We start from the raw sequence: 23,753 nt of genomic DNA on the forward strand, positions 1-23,753 counted from the left end.
AATTTTCATAGTGTTAGATAAAGCTGAGTGGGACATTGTCTTTCAATGAACTTGATAGCTACTTTATTTGAATTGTTATGGTCACAAGTACATACTTACTGTATTTATGTTTTGGACAGAAAATATTTTATTGGCATTCCAGCTTAATAAGATAGTATGGTTTTGCTGCAAATTTAGGAGACTTGCCAGGAGCTTCAAGCTTAGATCTATAGGGGTTTTTTTTTCTATTGTGCTTGTCACATTCCCCTCACCACAAAAAAAGAAAAATCACAAAAAAAGAAATCCCCAGTGCTGATCTCCAACATATATAAAAAGTCACCTATATATATTTGTTGACTATATTTCTTTGGTTGTGGGTGGTTGCTATCTTCAATGAACTTCATAATAATGTACTCAGATGTGGTAGACTATATACTCCTTACTTTATTCAGCTGAATGCTTCAAGCTCTTGCCATGCAAAATCAGGTCCACAGAAGGATCAAGGCTGGAAAGGAAATGGAAGGGATCCAAACCACAAAGAGCAAAGGCATACTCCTAGAATAATCTTCATCAACCTCGTACCCTCCAGGTTTTTCATAAGTCCCAGGCACCAGGCTGGTGAAAGCTGCCCTAGAAAACAAATGATAAAGCCTGGCTTTTTGGGGTGGCAGCAGAGGGATGGTATTTATGGTTTCACAGAGATAGGAGCAAGGACCATGGAAACGTTTATTGGGAAGGCTTCCGAGTAAAGACACATAGAGTTTGACAATGAATGAACTATAGAGAGATAACCTTAACACACTTGTCCATTTTATCTATATCATGCAACATAGTGAAAAACACATGTGAAAGGATCAACTGCAATAGAGGAGATTGCCTTATAAGCTTAAGAGCTCCTTATTATAGATGCCATTGCAAACACCCCTACAAAGCACCCTTCTGTGACAAAGGTGAGTACCAAACTTGAGGGATATGGTTACTATCAGACATTTGTCTTACTGCTGCCCTATATGCCTAAGAATGAACCAAAGAATGAATCATCACCTTTGATCTCCAAATTTGCTCTCCAAATTATGGCAGTTGCTGCTTATCCTGTTAGTATTTCTAAAATTCAGACAGAAGTACTTCCTCCTTTTTACAAGGGGCTCAAGAAGGCTAGGGTGAAGCTATCTCACTGTGTAGGGATGATTGTAGGGAGAGTGATAGCACCACCTGGTGAGCTTTGATGAGGAATTTGACGGTGGGCTTCTCACATCCATACCTGTGCCACTATGCTTTGATTTGCTTTGCTTTCCTTTTCTGCCTATAAAGGTATTTCTTCCTGGTTAGCGCTTTGTTCATGCAAGCTATGAATCTTACTTAAATGCTCTGTTTTGTTTTGTTTTCTGGAAACTAACAGCACAGTCATCTTGCCGACCAAATCCTTGCAAAAATGGGGGCATCTGTCAACGGCATCGTATAAGGTCCAAGTTCAGCTGCAAGTGTCCTGAGCCATTCAAAGGAAGGCTTTGCGAAATAGGTGAGGGATCCAGTTCTGGCCTTTTGGCTATTTTCCAACGGATTTACCAAGAACAGGGATCTGTGAATGCCTCTAAGCACATATGACCGTGCTGCAGAATTTGGCACATGGAAGTCCTCATCCTTGTTGCCATTGGCATGCAGGAAGTAGATTCAAGATACTCAGATTTGCACTTTTACGAAAGCGGAAGGTCAAAGCAACAAACTGAGCTATAAATGAAGGAGGAAATGGGGAAGGGGGTCTGCTTAAACATTGTTAGGGTGGGCCTGCTTAGATGAAATGAGAATCACTGTGAGATAGTCGGTCAGATCCACAGCATACATTTAAAGCACATTTATACCAGCTTTATCTGTTGATGGACAGCCACCCTGACTCAGCCCCAGACACACTGACCAAATGTTTGGCTCTGCGTGGGAGCCGGTTAAAGTTAAATCCTTCGAAGACAGAGGTCCTCTGGCTGGGTCAGGACAACATGGGGTTCGGGGGCCAACTCTCATCTCTTGTGGGGGCTCAATTTGTGCCAGTGCCTTCTATCAAGAGTTTGGGCACAACCTTGGACGCTCCCTTTCTATGGAGGCACAGGTTGCAACCACAGCAAAGGTGGCATTTTTCCATCTCCACCGTATTAAGCAGTTGGTCCCTTACCTTTCTCACCCTGATCTGGCCACAGTCATCCATGCAACGGTCACCTCCAGGATTGATTATTGTATCTCACTCCACACGGGGCTGCCCTTGAAGCTGACCCAGAAACTCCAGGGTGGCAGAATGCCGCAGCAAGGCTCCTTACGGGGTCCTTGCCACAGGATCACATTCATCCAGTGCTTTACCAGCTGCGCTGGCTCCTGGTGGAGTACAGGGTCAGGTTTAAGGTGCTGGTTTTGACCTTTAAAGCCCTATGCAGCCTAGGACCCTCATACCTACGGGACCACCTCTCCTCGGATGCCCCACGGAGGACCTTAAGGTCCATAAATAACAACACTTTGGAGGTCCCGAGCCTCAAGGAGGTTAGATTGGTCAGGGCCAGGGCCTTTTCAGCACTGGCCTTGACTTGGTGGAACGCTCTGTCACAAGAGACCAAGGCCCTGCGGGATTTGATATCTTTCCGCAGGGCCTGCAAGATGGAGCTGTTCCTCCTGGCCTTTGGGTTGGACTCACTCTGACCCCTTATATGGGATCTGGTATATAAATTTTCCCTTGGCTTTTTTGCTGGCCCATGTAGGACCAGCATGGATAGCTGGCTCGGGTGAATATCTGATGTTTCCTCCCTTTATGGTCTTGATTTATGTGCTGCTACTAAACTGAGGCTGTATTTTAAGCCGTATTTTAATCAACTTTTTTTCTTTTTTCTATTACGTTTTATTGTAATTTATATTTAGTGTTAGTCGCCCTAAGGGTGGGGTATAAATAAAAATGTATTATTATTATTATTTATTATTTAACTGTCATGGCTTCACCCAAAGAATTGTGGGAACTGCAGTTTACTCACCCCACAACTATGGTATCCAGCACCTTAACAAACGACAGGTCCCAGGTGACTTTTCAAGTAGTGTAAGAGTGCTTTAAATGAATGGTGTAGGGGTGAGAGAGCACATTTCTTAAGAAGGCAATCCTTTTGTAGGACCTGATGACTGTTTTGAAGAAAATGGCATTTCATACAGAGGAAATGTTAGTCAAACAATTCTCCATAAGACCTGTCTTCACTGGAATTCTCACCGTCTCCTGGAGTGGAATTATAATGCATTTATTGAAGATGCTGCCTCTTATGGCCTTGGTGACCATAACTTCTGCAGGTAATCTACTGCACATTCATCAAGGAAGGCCTTCTTTCTCCCACTTCCATGAATGTCAATGCCATGCACACAAATACGTCTGCTCATCCCACTCCAAAAATGCAGTATCTGCATGAGCTATATCAGTGTAATTCAATTACATTTCTTTTCTGTGATCTTCATTGCAAATAATTACTGATTCTTCTTGGCTACCGAGACACCAAGGATATTACCCCAACACTATGATGGTTGTCATTATGACCTCACTTTGGAAATAATGACCACTGTCATAGGAACTAACCCCTAGGAGCCGAAGGGACCCCACCCCAATAAAATATTTCAGGGGGCTGCCCCCCTCAAAGCTGATGGTCATTGTCATTCAAATAGTATGTGGACCATGTCATGCTGTATTGTGTTTTTAATATTCAGTTGGGAGCCACCCAGAGTGACTGGGGAAACCCTGCCAGAGGGGTGGGGTATTTATCAATATTATTAATAATAATAATAATTAAAAATTCTTGATGGTGATGATGATGATGCTTGTGTCATGTGGTTGGCCACTGTAAGAACAGAATGCTGGATTATATGGGCCATTGGTCTGATCCAGCAGGCTCTTCTTGGTTTTTTTTATGTTTCTAATATACCACAGTATACTGGTGACCCTGTAAAAACAATGGCCTTAGACAACACCCTAAAAAGAAGGCATGCTATCCCTTCAGGCACAGTTTTTGCTTAGGGGAGATCTCTGGATCTTTTGTGCTTTTGTGCGAGCATTTTCCAGTTCTCCTATCTTTCAGAGCTTCATTTAGTAACTTTCTTTCTTGAGACATTACGCTCTTCTGACTGGTGAATTTTGAAACCTCCTCCTCCAGGAACCCAGATGGTGACGAAAAGCCCTGGTGCTTTGTCAGTGTGAATAACAAATTGAAGTGGGACTTCTGTTATGTATCTGCATGCTCAAAAACAGGTACGGTGGGTAATAATATAAAGTGGGGCAAAATAAATGTGAAAGGTGTAGCAGTAATTCAGATTGACAGGCATTGTGATTATTCCCCCACCCCACCCTCCATCCATCTACCTTTAAGAATGCAGCCCACAAAACTGTAATGACTCTAGCATGATTTTTTAAATAGTCTTCTTGAAGCTCTGCCCAAGAGTTTAGTGAAATTTTAGGATCTGTTAGCTTTAGAGCATGGAGAAGTATGCCAAACAAATAACAGGTATCGGGATATCTATTGTCAAGAGATGTAACAGGAAATGAAATATGAAACAGTACAGCAGAAAATAAACCATTCACATAATGAAGGAATAATATTCTACATGGATCTTTCAGGAATTATACTCATGCACTGAGAGAGACAGCTTTGATGCTGCAAGATTCAGTTTCTGTGGGGAGCTATTTCATAATTGAAAGGTATATTCAGGAACATAGGAAGAAGGGATTGCTTCTATTTATGCCCTACTCACTTAGGTTCCTCAATATGGCCCTGTCTTTCGTATTTGTGTGCTTAGCTATTGTTGTAGTTTCAGGATGGATACACCAGTGTGATTTTGTTATTAGAGTTAGGTAAGGGCCTGGGTAGTGTTTTCGAGGCTACCAGCATGAGTTTGACCAAACTGCGGGAGGCAGTAGAGGACAGAGGTGCCTGGCGTTCTCTGGTCCATGGGGTCACGAAGAGTCGGACACGACTAAACGACTAAACAACAACAAAAGGGCCTGGGAGATATCAGGTTCCACTCAGCGATGAAGCTCACTGGGTGATCTTTGGGCAGGCAAGGTCCTAGCCTGTCTCACAGGGCTAATGTGAGGATTAGAAGGGAAATACAGAAATGTGTGAGGAAAAATTGTAGTATATTTGAAATGAGAGGTTTATGAAATGTTAATTAATATATTGCTATTTTGCAATGGGAAATTCTACAGAAAGAAAAGAGGGGAGAGACAACAACAACAACAACAACAACAACAACATTTTATTATTTATACCCCACCCATCTGGCTGGGTTTCCCTAGCCACTCTGGGCGGCTTCCAACAGGATATTAAAAACACGATAAAACATCAAACATTAAAAACTTCCCTAAACAGGGCTGCCTTCAGATGTCTTCTAAAAGTCAGATAGTTGTTTATTTCCTTGACATCTGATGGGAGGGCGGGCGCCACTACGAAGAAGGACCTCTGCCTGGTTCCCATGTAAAACCATGTATCCCATCTTGAGCTCCTTGGAGGAAAGGTGAAATAGAAATGCAATGATGATGTGAAAGATGTTGCCAATTATTTTGAAGATATAAACTTTTTCAGAATTAGAGTCAGACTTCTATATCATAGCTCATAATACTGCAATATTTTCCCAATTGCCTTATCAAGCCTTGAGTTATCATATTGGCCCGAATATAAGCCGCACCCGAATATAAGTCACACCTTTAAAATTGATGGGGAGGGGAGAGAAAAAAAGAAAAAATACCCGGATGTAAGCTGCTGCATTCCTTGCTGCTCCTGGTTGCATACTGGGGATGGGGGGTGGGACTGTGTTGCCTGTGGCCTTTCCCCTTCCTTCCTCGCTCTTTCCCTTCCTGGCCTTGGGGAAGAGGACAGGGGAACTATGCGCAGGGGGCGGGGAGCTGCTTTGCCATGCTCCTGGTGCTGTTTGCCCCACACTCCTGGCTGCATACCATAAGATCGCGAATATAAGCATCACTCTAACTTTTCACGGTCAGAATTTGGGGAAAAGGTGGGGCCAATACGGTAAGATACAACTCCAGTGATTGTGCTGTGTCAGTGGTCAAAGCACAGTGTGCAAGTCTTGCGTGACACTTAGAGAATCCAGATCTAGCTGTTCAGACTGCCTGAAGCGTCCTCCTGAAAAACAAAATTGAAAGTGAAGGAAGGAGGAAGGGTCTGTTTATGAGTTGTTAGGTTAAATGAGAAAAAGTTGGAGTGAGGGAGCCTTTGTAACAGAGACAGTGCCATTATACCTGTTAGGTTGTGGGTGAACATATCAGACGGCAAGTGATTCTTCAAACAGCTCTCGTTTATTCAGAGGCCAGAACAGAACAGAACTGAAGGGTTCAGTCAGCCTGCTTATATAGAGCTCCAGTACAACGTAACTTAACAATTTTCTAAAACTATCCAATCGCTGAACATCACTTTTGATCCCTTATTTGCATATCTATCTACAGTATCCCCTGCTGGCCCAGGGTGAGAACTTCAGTACATAACAATACCATTTCCATATCCAGTTGTTTCTTTTGTATTGCAGCACAGTCCTCTGGGAATACAGTCACCAAGAATTCTGCAGCAGATAGCAGACCTAATACATGTGGAAGACCAGAGACAGAAAGACCATTAAAGAGAATCTATGGTGGTGCCAAGTCAACTCCTGGCAAACATCCATGGCAAGCCTCTGTTCAGAGGAAGGTTTCAAGGGGCATATTTTTCCCCAAAGGACACTTCTGTGGAGGAGTACTGATTGAATCATGTTGGGTTCTTACTGCGGCACACTGTGTTTTGTAAGCAATTCATCTTTCATTTCTGACACTAAGAGTTGTTTGGCAGTGGAATGGTCTCCTTCAAGAAGTGGTGGATTCTCCTTCCTTGGAGGTTTTAAGCAGAGACTGAATGACCTGTATGCTTTAGTTGAGATTCCTGCATTGCAGGGGGTTGGACTAGATGTCCTTCAGGATCCCTTCCAACTCCGCAGTTCTAGGAGTCTATTAATAGATCCTTATCGGTATGGTTTATGCATGATTATGATTTAGTCACATTTTTGCTCAAAATGGCAGAATAGGAATAGCAGAGATATTAAAATCAGACATAAAAACAGCAATAAATTGAAACTCAAATACTTACCAAAATATATATATTTAAAAGGAGCATGTCTTACCTACCCCACATAAAGCATGGACATAGAAAAGTCCACATTCATGCATTCAGGTTCCCATATGGTAGATGAGAGTAGCTCTACATGACTTGGATCTGATTGGCTAGCAGTGCTGAGCCAAGATCTGTCTTTGGGTTTCTTGACAGGTCCTGTCCTCCCCCCCCCCGAAAACGTGGTTTCCAATTTTTTTTTCTGCCTCATTCTAAGGCACCTGAGAATTTCTTTAGAATTTTGGCCAGTGTAGAGTGTAGAGTTTTTAGCTTCCCTTATCAACGCAAGGTTGTGTGTGTGTGTGTGTGTGTGTGTGTGTGTGTGTAATATACATTTCTCTAGAACTCTGCAATTTCCTGGCTTCCTGGTCTGAGAAAGGCCTATGGGAGGAACTAATTCATGACATCTTCTCCCAGGCTTTAGTTGAAGTATGAGTACCCAGGAAGCCTGCCAAGTGTTAAGTCTAGTAGAGAATTCCAGTATATTAGTTGAAGTTGATTATCTTTGAAATCTCTTGAGGTTCTATAATTACAACTGATCATTCTTTGTGACATTTTTCTCTCCTTCATAGGACAGATGCCCACACCCTTGAAGTGGTCCTTGGGAAAAAAGATCTCCTTAGGAAAGAGCATTATGAACAGAGGTTTGATGTTGAAAAGATAATTATACACGGACACTATGAAGAAATTGAGGATGTCCCATACAATGATATTGGCAAGTTGCTTACAAATGTTCAAATCACTGTCAGTGTGGTTACAAGATGGAGATAGTGGCTATTAGGCTCAGTAACTTTGATGTGGGCTAAATATCATGGATAAAATATTCTGACTTGAGTTAAGGAGTGGAACAAACATTCAAATTCCCCAAAGCTTCAGAAAATAGGTTTAATTAGTATTTCCATTAAAAATATATTGAATTTCTACATTTTGTATAAAAAAAGAAGTGGGAAGCCTTTCAGGGGTGCTTTTGCTCCCTTAACATTCCCAGGATAGAGAAATGAGTTGGATGAGGTTGTGAGAAGCCTACAAATACTTAGCTGTATCTGTTTGAAATCAGTGAAAATAATGCTTAAGTTTGATGACAGATCTGGTTGCTTCCTTAGCTAGCTTTGCATGCTATTGACCTAGATTTATTTCTGACATAGGACTGGCAGATCCATGATATTTCCTTAACCCTTTCCCTACCTGCTGTCTGTCAGCTCAAAACCACTCCCTTCTCCCAGATAGTTTGTCACCTATAGAAGAAGAGAGGTGTTAACTTATCTTCTCCACCACAGGAAGAAAGCCAGCTGGAGATGATTTTCAGTGGACTTTGGGAAGGGAAAGGGGTCAAGCTGCCAACTCCTCTGCCAACCGTCCAATTCCCATTTTGGCTCCCACAGCTGCTTTTCGTATTTAAAAACAACCAAGAGGAAGAATCAGGGAACACGTATAGCTTGGTGACCCTAAGATAGCAACAGAGAAATGAAAACCATTCTATAATTTCAAATTAAGTAGTCTAACAAGCAAGAGTACTCAAATAAGAAAGCTTGAGAAAATGTTATTTATTACTTTCCGGATACTGTTCAGAGTGAACATGTCATCAGCTTGATTGCACAAAATTGTCTTCCATTCGGCCTACAGCTTTGTTGAAGTTGAAACCAATTGATGGCCACTGTGCAGTGGAAACAAGATACGTCAAACGAGTGTGCTTGCCTGATTCTACTTTTCCTGATGACACAGAATGCTATATATCAGGTTGGGGAGAAACTGAAACAGGTAAGCTATTGTTTAATGGTGCAGTCCTTTATAGTTAATACATTGACAAAATCTCTCTTAATTTTTGTATTCCTCCTCCTCTCTTCCCAATTTGGCCTTTAGTGAGATCCCTCTGCTGCTGCAGATAGGAGGGTCATTGCTGTTTCCTAGATGGACTAGAATTACCACCCTCCTGTAGTCTGTGTTTTGCCAAGGTTGTCTCTGCATAGTGCCTGGCTATGTTGCTGTCCTGGCTTCTCAACACTATGGGTCGCGCCAGTGTGAGAACAGGATGCTTTACCTTTCCCAAAACTGAGGGATATATGATGTCAGAGGATGCTTCTCTAGTATGAAGTCACTTACCTTCAGGTGTCCATGTTTCTAGAAGGATATAGACATCCACTTAATCGTTTACACATTTAAATCAAATGGATGATTATACCTGGCTGTTCTCCCAAACTCCTGATTATATTTGGCTGTTCTCCCAAATTCTTGGCTGTAGATAAGATGACTAATTGTCTGGCTGGGGAACATGTTCAGGAAGACCAACCACCCCTCATTATTCCTGCAGAACAATTCAATCAGAGAAGATACGCTACAGATTATGAATAGCTATACCAGGCATTTTAAAATCAAGCAATTTTTGAAAACAAACTTTGTTCAATATTCAGAATGTGGAAATCTGTTTGGAGCTTTTAAAAAATAAAAGAAGTAGTGGTATTTAGGGCAAACCTCCCATCAAATTCCTTGTCCCTTTCTCTGTCATATGCCACTTATCATCTTAACTTCATTCAAAGAATCAAATCAGAGTGAATGAGTCTATGTGCTTCCAGATAAAGATTCTGAGCCATATCTCGGAAATAAACCCAGGAACTTTGACAGTATTTTCCAGCCTATTGGTTTGGATAAGTTTTTGATAAGCAGCATCTGGATTTCTGGATGCATATTGAAACAGAACTGCCAAATCTATTCAAGTTCAGCTAAACCTCTGTGACATACTGTGAGTTCCTTGGAAGGAGGAAATTATTCTTGTGCTTAAAAATAAGATAATGAGACCTTTCAGAAAAAAATGCAGTTTTTCACTTTTCACTTAATGAGTTGCTGTAAAATTGCAGGTGGACAATGTGTCAATCATGTTCCCAAAAGTACCCTTATGTTTTATGAGCACTATAATCCAATATGAAGTATATACATCTTTTGATATAATTCATATTGAAAGTAAGAAGCATCTGGTATGCAGATTTGATAGATTATGTGCTGATGATATGAGTTAATAAAACATCATTCTTCCATGACACAGTCTCCTTTGCAAACTACCACATTCACAGTCCACTGTCTATGAATGTTGCCCAAGAGTGAATAGTTGATCTGTTTTGATGCCAGAAATGACTCCAATTTTAAAAACATTTGCTTGTATCCTGCCCTTTCCCTAAAAAAAACTCACAAGAGCCCATGACTTAGCTGAAGTATAGAGCTAGTTTTAGGACCAAGACTTCCCAGGGAGCTTCATAGCTGAGCAAAGAATTGCATTTACACACATAATTCATACAAATCCATTGTGTCACAAAAGGCCCAGTCAACCAATGAAGACATTAGAAATGCAATTCAAATTTGTCTTGCTAATTTAAAATACGTTGTTAAACTCAACTGTGCAAATATGTGGCTAGATCCATGACTGGAAGGAGAGCTCTATTCATGGAAGGGCCCCTTCTGTTCAGTGTGGTGTAGTAGTTAAGAGTGGTGGACTCGTAATCTGGTGAACCAGGTTCGTGTCTCCGCTCCTCCACATGCAGCTGCTGGGTGACCTTGGCCTAGTCACACTTCTCTGAAGTCTCTCAGCCCCACTCACCTCACAGAGTGTTTGTTGTGGGGGAGGAAGGGAAAGGAGATTGTTAGCCGCTTTGAGACTCCTTAGGGTAGTGATAAAGTGGGATATCAAATCCAAACTGTTCTTCTTCTTCTTTCTATGAATGAGAGCTCTTTAGGACACATCTCTTTGCCTTATGTCAGGGGTTCTCAAGGGACATCTTCTGATACATGCCAATTGAGACACTTTGGCTTCTTTTGATTAAACCAGGAAACACTTGCATGGCATGTGCTAGCAAGAAAATATTTTGGGGAATGGGTTGCATGAAACATCTCTGTTTCCATAGATATTTCCAACCTTCTGCTTGATGGCATCAGTGTATTTATCTGCAACGGTTGATATGTGTTTGTTTGCAATGCAAATCCTAATCATTATAGCACACCACATTTATGTGAATAATGATAGCAAATAATGTTCCCCATTGAACAGCACAGAGATCTCTCAGACGCGGAGCTGAATAATTCTTCTGCATAACATGCATAATTGACTTAATTGCGCAAGATTTTATGGCTCTAGCCACCACTTGTTTCATTTGTGGATCTAGTGGTAATTCTCTCAAACCTGTTTCCTGTTTGTGACATCTGCAACAGCAAACACACTATTAAAGGTGGGCTATGGAGATAACTTGCAAGCCTAGCAAAGGGTCCCAAAAGAAGACAAAATTATATCCATGGATCAATACATGGAAATTATTGATGTAGCGATCCCAGAATAAACATAACAAATGTCAGGATTTGACTCAAACAGTTCTGATTTAACACACCTTTGCAGTTGTAAAGTCTACCGGCCAGAATCTTCCGAGGTCAGTCAACATCTGTTAAATACAACACAGTGTAGGTTTTTCAAAGGCAAAACACTATTGAGATGCCAAACTCCTATGCAGCAGTAACAGAAATTCACTGCCAAAAGCTGTTTTTAGCTTGATAGCCTTCTTTGGGCTTGTTTATTTCCTAACCCTGCTCTGCCAGAGTTGTGGCTTTCCCTTGCAGCAGATGATCATATCTTAGGCCCAGGTACAATTCTATTATCCCATAGATTGAAAAGAAAGATTTCTCAGAGGGAAGAAGGGAAGTTAAGAGTTTCTTCATTTTCCTGCATCCTGTAGGTGAATCATCTCATCAGCTGTTAGATGCCAGAGTAAAGCTGATTTCCCAGGTGCGGTGTAACGCACGAAGTGCACATAATAACAGACTGGATGAAAGCATGCTTTGTGCAGGAAATCTTCAGAGAACAAGCGCTGATACTTGTCAGGTCTGTTGCTTTTTCAGTATTTGAACACTAATTTCTCTTTTAACAAAATGTAAATAGGCTATGCAGAGTAATGTCTGGCAGGGTACTACATATGTATCTGCTTCTTGTATCAGATACATTACAACAACTTCCTTCCTTTCAACATGATGTGAGAGGCATGTCCTTCAAACAAACAGCAGCTCTTCTGGTGACAGGCAAGCCTATGGGAGACGCAGAAGTTCAGCTGCAAACTTGGGAGTTTTGTCATTTGATAAGGCCTGTCCCAATACATCTTAGGTGCATGATCACTGCACCTCTCCTTTCCCCAAACCACCACGTTTAATGTTCTTCAGGTTCTTTGTATTGCTAGCCTGAAATATCTGTGGTACTGAATATGTGCTTTATTTACTTTTTTTTTCCATCCGACTTCTACCCTGCCTTATCAAATTAGCTCCAGGCAGTTTACAAGCAAATCATGCAATCTACTAACACTTGAAAATATCAAGAAAATCAAATACATCTTCTGAGGTCTGGAGAATTTAGCGGGGCAGCCACAGAAGGGTATGTGTGTTGTCCTCTGAAGAGCATAGCCAGAAGTGACCCTCCCATTTTGTGAATGAATGGAAGCTGGCTACATCCGCCCAGGACTCCTTGAAACATGAAAGGCCTACCACCACACGAATATATCATGCCGGAAATTCCACTACTAATAAAACATGGGCTCTGCACCCCCGGGTGCCATAGGAAGCATTGAATCTCCTTCTCCAAGGGCATCAAAGGAGCCATAAGGAGTGCCAGATTCCCACTCCTTCCACCAATGAAATTTTATGACCCTTACTCTATTGATATCAGAGCTCCAAGGTCAGTAGGGCTGGAAATGGAGTGTGCCACAAGGCCTGCCACTGAAGAACTGGATTTGCTTGACATGCCCCCACATCGTAGATTAAACCATGCCAGACCATTTCTCTCCCATCATTTCTAAAGCAAACTGAAAAGAATGGAGTTGACCAGTATTCCTCCATGCTCACTTTTGCCCTGCCGGCACTGGATAAGGTAGATGAACCACTTCTGTATCCCTCAGCCATCTTAGAACTGCAGCATAAGTGCAATGAAATGGAGAATCCAAGGCCAGGGATTTAATATCATCAGTTCCAGAAAAGACCACCCAGTGCCTAGGTCCATCACGGACAACTGCTCTCCACTTTTCCAAGGGCCACTTACTATGCTGAGGACAAAACCGAAGAAGAAAAATCTGGGCCAGGAGTCCATGCCATCAGCTCCAGAAGAGACCTCAGGTTTGAGGTCTCCCTGTTTAGGCATTAAATAAAACTACTGTTGGTCCATATTTGAATTACAGCGGTACCTCAGGTTAAGAATTTAATTCATTCCGGAGCGCTGTTCTTAACCTGAAACTGTTCTTAACCTGAAGCACCACTTTAGCTAATGGGGCTTCCCGCTATGCCGCCAGAGCACGATTTCTGTTCTCATCCTGAAGCAAAGTTCTTAACCCGAGGTAATATTTCTGGGTTGGCGGAGTCTGTAACCTGAAGCATATGTAACTTGAAGCGTATGTAATCCGAGGTACCACTGTACTTAATTAAATGACCTATTTTATTTGTCGCTAGGGAGATTCAGGAGGCCCTCTAACCTGCGTGAAAAATGGCTCTTATTATGTCTATGGAATTGTGAGCTGGGGAGAACACTGTGGGTTAAGACAAAAACCTGGAGTCTATACCCATGTGATAAGATTTCTCAACTGGATTCGTACAAAAATTCAACGCGAGTCTAGCTTTGATATCTAGGAAAGCCCTTCGAAAAATAAATAAAGGTAAGCCTAAGACATACTGATATACCTTCCTATTAATCTCAGATAAAGAAGTTAGTTTTCCAATTGTCTTTTTGGCATTAAGGTTGAAATCTTATACACAGCATTTAACTCACTTCCTTCTTTGTAGAAATGTGTGGGGTGATTATACTTCCACCAGCCATACACCAACCTCCTCCTAGGAATCTTCGTAAGGAGAGTTCTGGACTTTGGGGTCTAGGAGTATACAAGTCATGGGGGGTTGTTTGTTACTACCACTATTAGTTTTAGGGTTGCCTTTGAATATTAATTGGTCTGTGTGTTCATAAGCTTTATGCTTAATTTCCTTTGACATCTTTGAATGAATTCTTGAATTCTTTGCTGTAATGATGTTAAATTTTGAATTGTGTATTATGGTTACTGTACTGCCGTATTGAATGTTCATTTTGGTAAGCCTCTTTGAGCCACAAATCTGTGGGAAATGTGGTATTTAAATAAATTGACTGTCTGCAAGACTATATTTTCTGAATAGGATTTTAAGCACCGAGAATTGCAAGTTCCACTGGATAATTCAAAACATGCCATGTTTTATTCAAAATGCAAACCCTGACACCCTCTCTTAGGATTTAGCGTATTGGCTTAGCTTTCACCAGTTTATTATACAGTGGCATGTGTAACCACATAGCCTACACTTGGAACGATATGCCATTTTTAAAAAAAATATTTGTTATATTTTTATCCTCCAATGTGTTCAGGATAGCAGACCTAATCCCTATTTTATCTTGAAAAATGAGCCAAATTCGTAGGCTGAAATATAGTGGCTAGCCCAATATACCTCAGGGGAGCTTAGCAGCTGAGTTAAGAGTTTGAATCTGGAGGTTGCTTGTCCAAATCCACCACTCTGTCTGCAAACATTATATGCAACTTTCACATCCCATTCATAGAAGCTCAATCACACACTCAGGAACTCATTCTCCTCCACTTACAAGGGCCTACACAAAGCCACACATCAACATTTCACTTGCTGTTACATCCCATTCAAGAATAGGTAAAGGTAAAGGTACCCCTGCCTGTACGGGCCAGTCTTGCCAGACTCTGGGGTTGTGCGCCCATCTCACTTAAGAGGCCAGGGGCCAGCGCTGTCCGGAGACACTTCCGGGTCACGTGGCCAGCGTGACATCGCTGCTCTGGCGAGCCAGAGCTGCACACGGAAATGCCGTTTACCTTCCCGCTGGTAAGCGGTCCCTATTTATCTACTTGCACCCGGAGGTGCTTTCGAACTGCTAGGTTGGCAGGCGCTGGGACCGAGCAGCGGGAGCGCACCCCGCCGCAGGGATTCGAACCGCCGACCTTTCGATCAGCAAGTCCTAGGCGCTGAGGCTTTAACCCACAGCGCCACCTGCGTCCCTCCATTCAAGAATAATAAACTTTAAATTATCAAGAGTCACATAGACCACTTTAGAATGTTCAAAGGAATGCAGCAAATAAAGGAAGGTTTCATAAACCAAGAAAACCCTATCATTAAAATACCAAAACAAATTATTTATGGAAAGTGATTCCTCTTATTTATTTTCAATACAAATAATTTTACTTTCAACAAATCATGTTCATTAATTTTTAGTACAAAGTTGAGCCTGCCAGTCATCTAGTACTAATTTCATTCGCTGTCAGAAATAAATACTACATTTCATAATAACATACACTTAAAAATTACTTACATGCAAAAAAAAATATAAGAACAATATTAAATTATTTGCATAGGGTTTCACTGTTGTTTTAACAAATTCAACCGCTTTGGTGCAGCCTATGCTTCGGGGGGGGGGCTCTACTTGCACAGCAAGCTGAAAAAAATTATGCATTTTCTTAAGGCTGATGTCTGTGTTGCAGTTCATTTCTTGACATCATTTTTCTCCGCCTGACTTGCAAGATCTCTGCCGCATCAGGATTGACTCTCACTTCTTGGGATCCTTCTCCAGCTGCCTGCTCCTGCCAACCAAAATAGATACTGAATGTGAGCTACTTACGAAGACAAATTTGCAGAATTCCCATTTATGAAAAAGAAACAGTACTTTATCAGGCAAAACATTAAAGCTCTGCTAATGCCATCTTTCTGGGGTTGGACAGGTTTGTTAGCTTCAACATGGTCTTACTTCTAGGGAAGATGCAACTTCTGGGTTACTCCAGCTTCCTTATCCAAATGCCTCTGTGCGAATCAAAAGCTTCTTGTAGATGCTTCAGATCAGGTGTTGCTAATGCAGCACCTGTGCGTGCACATATGTCCACAAAGGGCTTCTCAGTTACCTGCAAACTGCCCTTCTCCACTGAAATTAGGCTTGGAAGAACCATTGTATTGAAGCCAAAAGGTTGTGGGTGTGATGCATCCCATAGGCACTTATCTAGCAGTAAGTCCCATTAAACCTCTCAGGAGGCTTGTACAGGATTGCACAGGAACTGACTTTGCAACAAGCACTAGACCTGCAAACCTTATTCACATGTCAGAATGAAGATTTGTGTGATGTAAAAACAATGAATTCTTCAACTATTATGTGAGTCTTGCTTTGCAACTAAAATGTCGTATGCCAGCCGAGTCTCGTCCCTCCAGCCATGATTCAACAGGCTGCCTTTTTTATAGCTTGCAGGGCCCTCTACATGTCCTTTATCCATTAATTTGTTGCCTTATTTTTAGAGTGGAAAAAATAAAATAAAATAAAATTGGTGACATCAGGGTAAACAAGCCATTCAGTCTATTTCTGCTGCAGTCTTACAGCAGAACCACTAAGCTGCTTTTCTATATGACACAGAGTGGGAAACAAGCACTCCGCCTTATGTTTGGGATTCTGCATCCTAGGTGATTAGAAGGAAAGGGGCTATTCGTTCACGTACAGTTTTCAGATTGTTCTGATCCAAAGTTCCTTGAGGTTCCTGTTCCTGAGCATATGCCAGCTCAGCAGCCCTCCTGGCCATTTCCACTTTGTAGGAACCTGGAGGTGTCCAGCCAACGCCTCTGATCCAGTTCAAATCAGATTTGTACTTGACCTGCAAAACAAATACACAAACCTCAGGAAATTAATAAACACTTCAAATCAGATGCGAAATAAATTGCATAGGACAGCACCTTAGCTTTCAGTTTCCTTCACTATCAGGACTTGATTCATTTATTTCAAACACTAAGAATTCTATAATGATGAGGAGATGTTTACAAAGTAAGAAGTGAATGGCAGCATGTACGAAAGGCTGTGCATTTCCACAGTTTGTCAACATTTCTTTCCTTATTATTAACTGAACGTTACTTCTAAAACCTCAGAAATCATATGAGGGCTACTAGAAATCCAAGGAAGAATGGGACAAGCATACCTATTCTATCTTTCCGTTTTTCTCCAGAACTTCAAATTGCTTACTAGGGTTGAGACCAAATGGTCCCACCACTTCACAACTCCCTTTGCAGGCAGTGAAAGGAGATGTTCAAATTTTTCAAGATGGTAGGAAATTGCAAGGTAGGAGAGCAGCTATTCACCCTTAACTAGCCTTCCCCTTTTGTTTCTCCCTCCACCTCCACTTTTTTCCTGTCACAAGCTGTGGTTAGTAGCAAATATAACACTTTTTTCAGTAGCTCATGAACCACCATTTCCTTTCCTCAAAACTGCATAGAAGCAACAATGGGATGCAGGGGGATAGCTGAGTCACTCCTTACGCATCTTTTGGTCCTTCATTAGCATTTCTTTTCTACTAGCCAAACTCTTTAAAAGGTATTCTTTTAAAGGGGGGGCACTTTATGGATGTTTCAAGGACAGAGTTTTGGTACAGAGTATAGAGCCCTGGAACGAGACTCTAGCCAGGCATCCCCAAACTCGGCCCTCCAGTTGTTTTGGGACTACAATTCCCATCATCCCTGAGTTGTAGTCCCAAAACAGCTGGAAGGCCGAGTTTGGGGGTGCCTGCTCTAGCCTATAGATCAATGCACTTACATCACTCTGGAGGTTGTGTGCTTGCTTAGCATGCTTTAGGTTCAGCTGTTCTGGGTCACAGGTATACTGATGCAGGTGCTGCCTGTAATTGATGTCACTTATCAACTGTTGACTTTTCTTTGCATGGATAAATCTTGGCTGGTCAATGTGGCTCTTGAACTGCGCTCTGTTTCTGACAAAATCCCTCTTGTATTGGTTGTCACTCTGGAGGTAGCCCATCTTGAGAAAGTGCCTCATTTTAGGGTCATCATCCACATTGCGGAATCCAATCTGCTGCCCCCTATCCCTCAGGAAGGCCTCTCTGTATCTGAACTGCAGAGTAGTGAGACAAAGCAAAGACAAAAATAATTTTTTACAATAATTTTTACAATAATTCCCTTATTGTAGTATTTTTGTATAGAGAGCGGTGACTTCTATGCGGATATATAACTTTGCTAAATCAGAGTACTAGCATCTACATCCAGAGGGCAGAGCTGCCTGGTTGGAGCAATTTTTGACTGGAAATAAATGGTCATTGGATTTACAGAATATACACAGTTTTATTATCAATAGCATACTTAATGATGAATACATTAACAAGCATGTGGATGAAATGGAAACCAGTGGTGTAAGGCAGCTTGCACAGCTCAAAAAATGTCAAACTGGCTACTAAGTCACATGTCAGAATGACTCGACAGTTAGCAGTTAGGCCTGAATAAATTTAGTAGGCCCAAATGACTGTGGAGTCCCAGCACTTCCCAGCTTGCTTTGCTGCTTCTGCTCTCATGTGTCTTTGTCACATGACGTGATGTTCCATTAAATCAATGAGACTTCAGAACTTGAAGCTCATTAATTCAACAAAATGTATGTGCACCTAAATTCATCTGGACTGCACTCTGGCTTTCTAGCAGTTCCAGATTGGCTTAAAGAGTTTGAGTGCATGTTCCTCAAGTCTTTGGATACCAGTGTCTCCATTTAAACTGCAAAGGAAAAGTCATGGGTTGCACAGGAGCCTGCCATTCCAATAATCTTGTAATGGGATCCTAAGATGAATCTTGAATACATACATCACTGGCAATGTCTCTGGAAGCTTTAGCCGTCTGGAAAGGGATGGCATCCAATCTGAAATCATAGCCAGCTGCCCGTGTCTCCTCCCAAGATGTTTTATAAAGTTTCTGCAGGAAGGAGTTAAGAAAGATGATGCCTTAGTTTACAAGTCTTTTGTTCTTATAGTAATAAATATTTGATTCTAATGGGACCATTTGTGTCTGGGCCAGTCATACAGGCCTTTAAGATTTTCCAACTGCCCTGCAGCCCTTCAACAGTCCCACCTACAGAATACTGTACATTGGTTAGAGTCTCATTGGTGGGGAGTCAAAAACACCCAAATTGAGATTTTGTTTTGCATTTCATGCATACATTGATTCCAGCTTATTTGGTTTCTGTTAGACACTTTGATGCATCAGCCACATCAATATTGCATCGACACACTGCCCCTATTCTGTCTTTCGAAACATCTCCTAGTAGCATCTTGGGTTTTACAGTATAGGAATGTCAGTGCTACAAGTCTCCACTTTTTGTTACTTCAAGCACTTCTAATGCTTTCTGTGCTAGCTTCATACCCTGATGGTTTCATCAACTAATCTAAAATAATGAGCTGCCGGATAAAATATTGGATATGATTTATATGAGTAAGATGCAAATTTTGAAGATAACATGTCTCATTTCAATCCCAAGGGTTTATATTACAGTGTCTGAAGTTATTGTGATACTGCATCGTTGTCCTGCCTGAGAGATGTTTCTCAAGTTTAGCCATTCAGCTTAGGAGAAATGAAATATTTTTGTACATAGGTGCAAGGATGCGAACAAGGAGAGACATAGCCTACTTTGATGAGGGACTACTTTGGTTAGGGCACATTCTCTAAAACAGTGGTTCCCTAACTGTGGCCTATGGACCACTGGTGGTCTGTGGGCTTCATTTAGATGGCCCATGGCATGTCTGCATTAAATATACATATTGATTTTCGATTGTATTTGTATTACTTATTTTACTTCTTATGTGGTATTTTATTGTATTGCAGTTTGAATTCTATGGAATGCAAGTTGTAACACAATCAAATACAATGTAAGAAAAAAACAAAATCAAACCCTATTTTAAAACATACAGCATCTAGCACAGCACATACAAATCGCTACAACAGGCAGAAAAGAAATCATAACGTGGTCTGCCAGCAATTTTTTAAACGGTCTGTGGGAAAATTAGTTTGGGAACAACTGCTCGACATGATAGTAGGTAATAATCCCAGGCCTCCAACTCATATTACTTACTGACCAAATAATGTTTACTTACTATGAGACTGAGATAAAAATGCACCTCTGAAGACATGGAGAGTGAAAATGCAAAAAATGGGGTATCCACACTTCCCAGTGGGCTTGCTATTTCTGATAAACATACTTAGAGCACCTGATCAAATTCTTGAATTATTTCCTCCCAGATCATGACAGTAGGATCCAAAATTATCCCAGATGAGATAATATGGGAGGCGTTCCGTCCAAAAATGAGACGGCATATTTAAAGGGCAAATCCAAATAAATTCTTAAATTTATTTAGAATAATCAGGGTATGAAAATTTGGGTAACAAGCCCTTTGGGGTGGAAGGGAATCAGGAGGGCTGGAAGAGCCGTGGTTCCTCCTCAGCTGTGTCATAAGTCCAAATCTGGAGTGTCTCTTGCCATGGGAGCTTCTATCTTGCAACCACCAGCAAGTCCTAGCCATTTCCTGCCTCTTCCCCTCTCTCTTTTTAATCTCCCAAAGCTTTTGCCTTGCTGTTGCGGATCATTCTGTAACATGGGTCCTTTGATCTGAAACCCCATGCGTCATTTTACTTTATCACAGTTTGCACAGCTTTTGCACTCATCCTCACACATTACATTCATTTGATTTACAGCTATCTTTGCAGTTTTACAAATACCAATGTGGTTTTTGTGTGTGTTGTAAGGTCAGTCTCTCTCAACAGATTTCTGTGTGTGGCATCTGATCCAATTGTATATCTACCAAAAACAGTTTCATTTTTAATGAGAGGCCCCCAACTCTTCCATCTCCCCATGCTCTCCCTGGCTGTTTCAGTTCAGATACATGCTGGTCCATTTGAATGTTTTGAGAAGAAAGGGTACATATCAGACTTACAACTGTGACATTCATCTGTGCATGGCAATACAGTTCTAACTGCATGAGCAATACATCTCACTCATTCTTTTCTTCTAACAGGAGAGTAAAGGTTTGTCAATGCACAATGCTCTTTCTATTTTGATTTCCAGTAGCTGACTAAATGCACCTTTTAAGGTAATTTAATGAAACATAATTCCTCTAAAAGTACTGTAATTTGTGCATGAAATAAAATTGAGAATTAATACACATGAAACGACTATATTCCATTTTGAAACAATGCAACCTAGGCTAAAAAGAAAATTATCTACAAACTGGAATTACGGGGACAAGTGATGGCTGGACATATTCCTGGTACATATGAAATCAAAATACAACTAATTGTAGCTGTGTTCATTCACAAAACCCATCACCCTAAAATGAAAAGATCTATTACTTACATCACTGAGGTGGAGCGCATTGAGACGCGCCCTTATGAAGTCAGGATGGTCAGGAGGCAGAGTATATTCATGCATGGATTCCAAGTGTGCGGCTCGGTACAGCCTCTGACAAACCAAATGACATTTGTTACTTTCACAATTTCTATAACGATAACAAAAATCTATTTCCAGCAAGAGCTACAGCACACAATGCATTTAATATTAAATTATGCCTATGCTTATTAAAGGTGCCTTAAGACAAGATGACGTGGGTGGCGCTGTGGTCTAAACCACTAAGCCTAGGGCTTGCCGATTGGAAGGTCGGCGGTTCGAATCCTCGCGATGGGGGGAGCTCCCGTTTCTCAGTCGCAGCTCCTGCCAACCTAGCAGTTCGAAAGCACGAAGTGCAAGTAGATAAATAGGTACCGCTCCATCGGGAAGGTAAATGGCATTTCCATGCGCTGCTCTGGTTTCGCCAGAGGCGGCTTAGTCATGTTGGCCACATGACTCGGAAAAACTGTCTGCGGACAAATGCTGGCTCCCTCAGCCTGTAAAGCGAGATGAGCACCGCAACCCCAGAGTCGTTCACAACTGGAATTAACTGTCAGGGGTCCTTTACCTAAGACAAGATATTGCTTGACTTTCAATATCATGGTCTTTCAATCTTTTCGCCTGTCAAGCAGTTCAGTTTGCCAGAAGGAAAAATTCCCCGATTTCTTCCCCCTGTGCACCATTCTGTGGGTTCTGTCCACCCCCAACCCCCAGAGCCAATTTCAGGGGGCACATGGGAGGAAAGCTTTGTTGCGGGAGTGGAACTCCTTGCACAGGGCTTCTGTTAATAGGGTTCATAAGGTAAATCCTGCCATAAGTATTTGCACTGATTTTTAATTGTACTTTTAATGCTGCTTTTATTTCTTATGCTGTATTTCATTGTGTTGCAATTTGAATGTAATCAGTAATTCGATGAAATACAATGAAAGGGAGGAAAGAAGCAATAGAATACAATTAAGAATCATTCACCATCTAGCACAGCACACCTAAATCGCAACAATGGGAAAAATAATAATTAAATGGTCTGCCAGTACCATCAATTATTTTCAAGTGGTCCATGGAAAAATAAGGTTTGGGAACCACTGCTCTACACCATAAAAAATGCTTAACTTACATCATTGCACTGAAGATAACTATTCTTAGCATGGAGGAAGTCCAGAGAGTCAGTCACTGTGGTGAACTTGAGTCTATCTGGTTTCTGACGATACTTTGTCTATAAGTGGAATATAAAACATGCAATAAAGACCGGAGTTAAAAACAGAATATATCATATGTGTGGCAGCAGATGTAGAAATAATGCATAAATGTGTGTTTTAATACATATTGTATAGAATTTTTAAAAAAACCATTTAAGAAACATTGAGAGAAGGTTTGTTCTATCTGTGTGTCTGCTGAAATAGCTTGCCCAAAATAAATGCATATATAATTTGGCTATATCCAGAGATCCCCAATGGATTTCGTTTTGTCAAAAAGATATACAAATGGGGAAATGTCGTTTTCAACGCTTGTCTTTACTGTGCAATTGTCCAAAATGATTTCAATATGTTATGGCAGTGATGCACAGAGAAAAACACATAGTTTTGACTGGGCAAACAGAAATCTGTATCCAAAATGTCACCCTGTTAGATCTCCAATCCACATTTAGGACATTTTCTCTGTTAATAAGTTATGCTGATCACGATAGAATCACTCTCCACTGACTTTGCTGTCAGTTTCAAGTATGCAATTTTCAAAACTATGTTATCAGCTGCTTAGCATTCCATTGCTGAGTCTGCCGTCTTTCTTTATTGCTATGTGTTTTTGTTGTTGAGAGTCTCCTGTTCAGGGTAGAAAATATGCAGCAGGATGTCACAGGTGGACTCCTATCTTGTGTACTGCTCTTTGGTAACGTACAACCGTTGTATAAACAGGCTCTCACATCAAAAGGAAATGCTAAGCTACATCCATAAGTGTCATGTAACAAGGAGCCTTGATGGTAAACAATTCCTACAGACGTACCATCCCATGAAAGATTTATCAGTACCTCACTGATGAGTTCTCCAGCCTTCTTTACATTCTCTATCTGAGGGGATCTCAGAGCCATCCAGCTAACCCCCTTCATGAAGTTCAGGTCTGATTTGTAGCGAAACTGTCAAACAAAAACAAAACAAACTTAGACTTCGTCAGATTTTTATTTTATTTTTTTGTTTTTGGCCTAGCGATGACTCCTCGAGGTGTATTAAAATTTTTGTCTTGTCTTTTCCACGCATACATCATCTCATTGAGCCTAGCTTCTTTGCATTCATCCATTCCTTTTGGAATTAAATAATGCATCATATACAAGATACAAAAGGAGCTCCCACAACTGAATCAACATAACCGTAAGCAAGAAGTGATGCCACCTGTTGGTACTGAAACCTGTA

At 41.2% G+C, this 23,753-nt stretch overlaps 2 protein-coding genes across 4 annotated transcripts in view; one reads left to right on the forward strand and one right to left on the reverse strand.

The window, feature by feature from the left end:
- The window catches only part of HABP2 (hyaluronan binding protein 2), a 31,780-nt gene extending 15,285 nt beyond the window's left edge, over window positions 1-16,495 (forward strand). For 2 of the 3 annotated variants that reach the window (XM_081912113.1, XM_081912115.1), the window contains exons 5-14: window positions 813-929; window positions 1,379-1,498; window positions 3,117-3,288; window positions 4,140-4,234; window positions 6,523-6,772; window positions 7,706-7,848; window positions 8,757-8,891; window positions 11,843-11,988; window positions 13,593-13,795; window positions 15,659-16,495. In XM_081912113.1, the coding sequence (XP_081768239.1) occupies window positions 813-929; window positions 1,379-1,498; window positions 3,117-3,288; window positions 4,140-4,234; window positions 6,523-6,772; window positions 7,706-7,848; window positions 8,757-8,891; window positions 11,843-11,988; window positions 13,593-13,769 (1,355 nt within the window). In that variant the 3' untranslated portion in view covers window positions 13,770-13,795; window positions 15,659-16,495. Of the gene's footprint in view, window positions 1-812; window positions 930-1,378; window positions 1,499-3,116; window positions 3,289-4,139; window positions 4,235-6,522; window positions 6,773-7,705; window positions 7,849-8,756; window positions 8,892-11,842; window positions 11,989-13,592; window positions 13,796-13,922; window positions 14,287-15,658 lie in introns of those variants that run through there. The other variant, XM_081912114.1, reaches the window with a different exon arrangement.
- The window catches only part of NRAP (nebulin related anchoring protein), a 58,683-nt gene continuing 50,472 nt past the window's right edge, over window positions 15,543-23,753 (reverse strand). Inside the window, exons 36-42 of the mRNA XM_081912025.1 lie at window positions 23,375-23,479; window positions 22,466-22,564; window positions 21,322-21,426; window positions 18,783-18,890; window positions 17,737-18,048; window positions 16,655-16,807; window positions 15,543-15,757 (exon numbers count right to left, since the gene is read on the reverse strand). Of these exons, the coding sequence (XP_081768151.1) occupies window positions 15,635-15,757; window positions 16,655-16,807; window positions 17,737-18,048; window positions 18,783-18,890; window positions 21,322-21,426; window positions 22,466-22,564; window positions 23,375-23,479 (1,005 nt within the window). The 3' untranslated portion in view covers window positions 15,543-15,634. The remainder of the gene's footprint in view (window positions 15,758-16,654; window positions 16,808-17,736; window positions 18,049-18,782; window positions 18,891-21,321; window positions 21,427-22,465; window positions 22,565-23,374; window positions 23,480-23,753) is intronic.

This window comes from Podarcis melisellensis (assembly GCF_964234715.1).
Source record: "Podarcis melisellensis genome assembly, chromosome: 5".
Lineage (NCBI taxonomy): Eukaryota > Metazoa > Chordata > Lepidosauria > Squamata > Lacertidae > Podarcis > Podarcis melisellensis.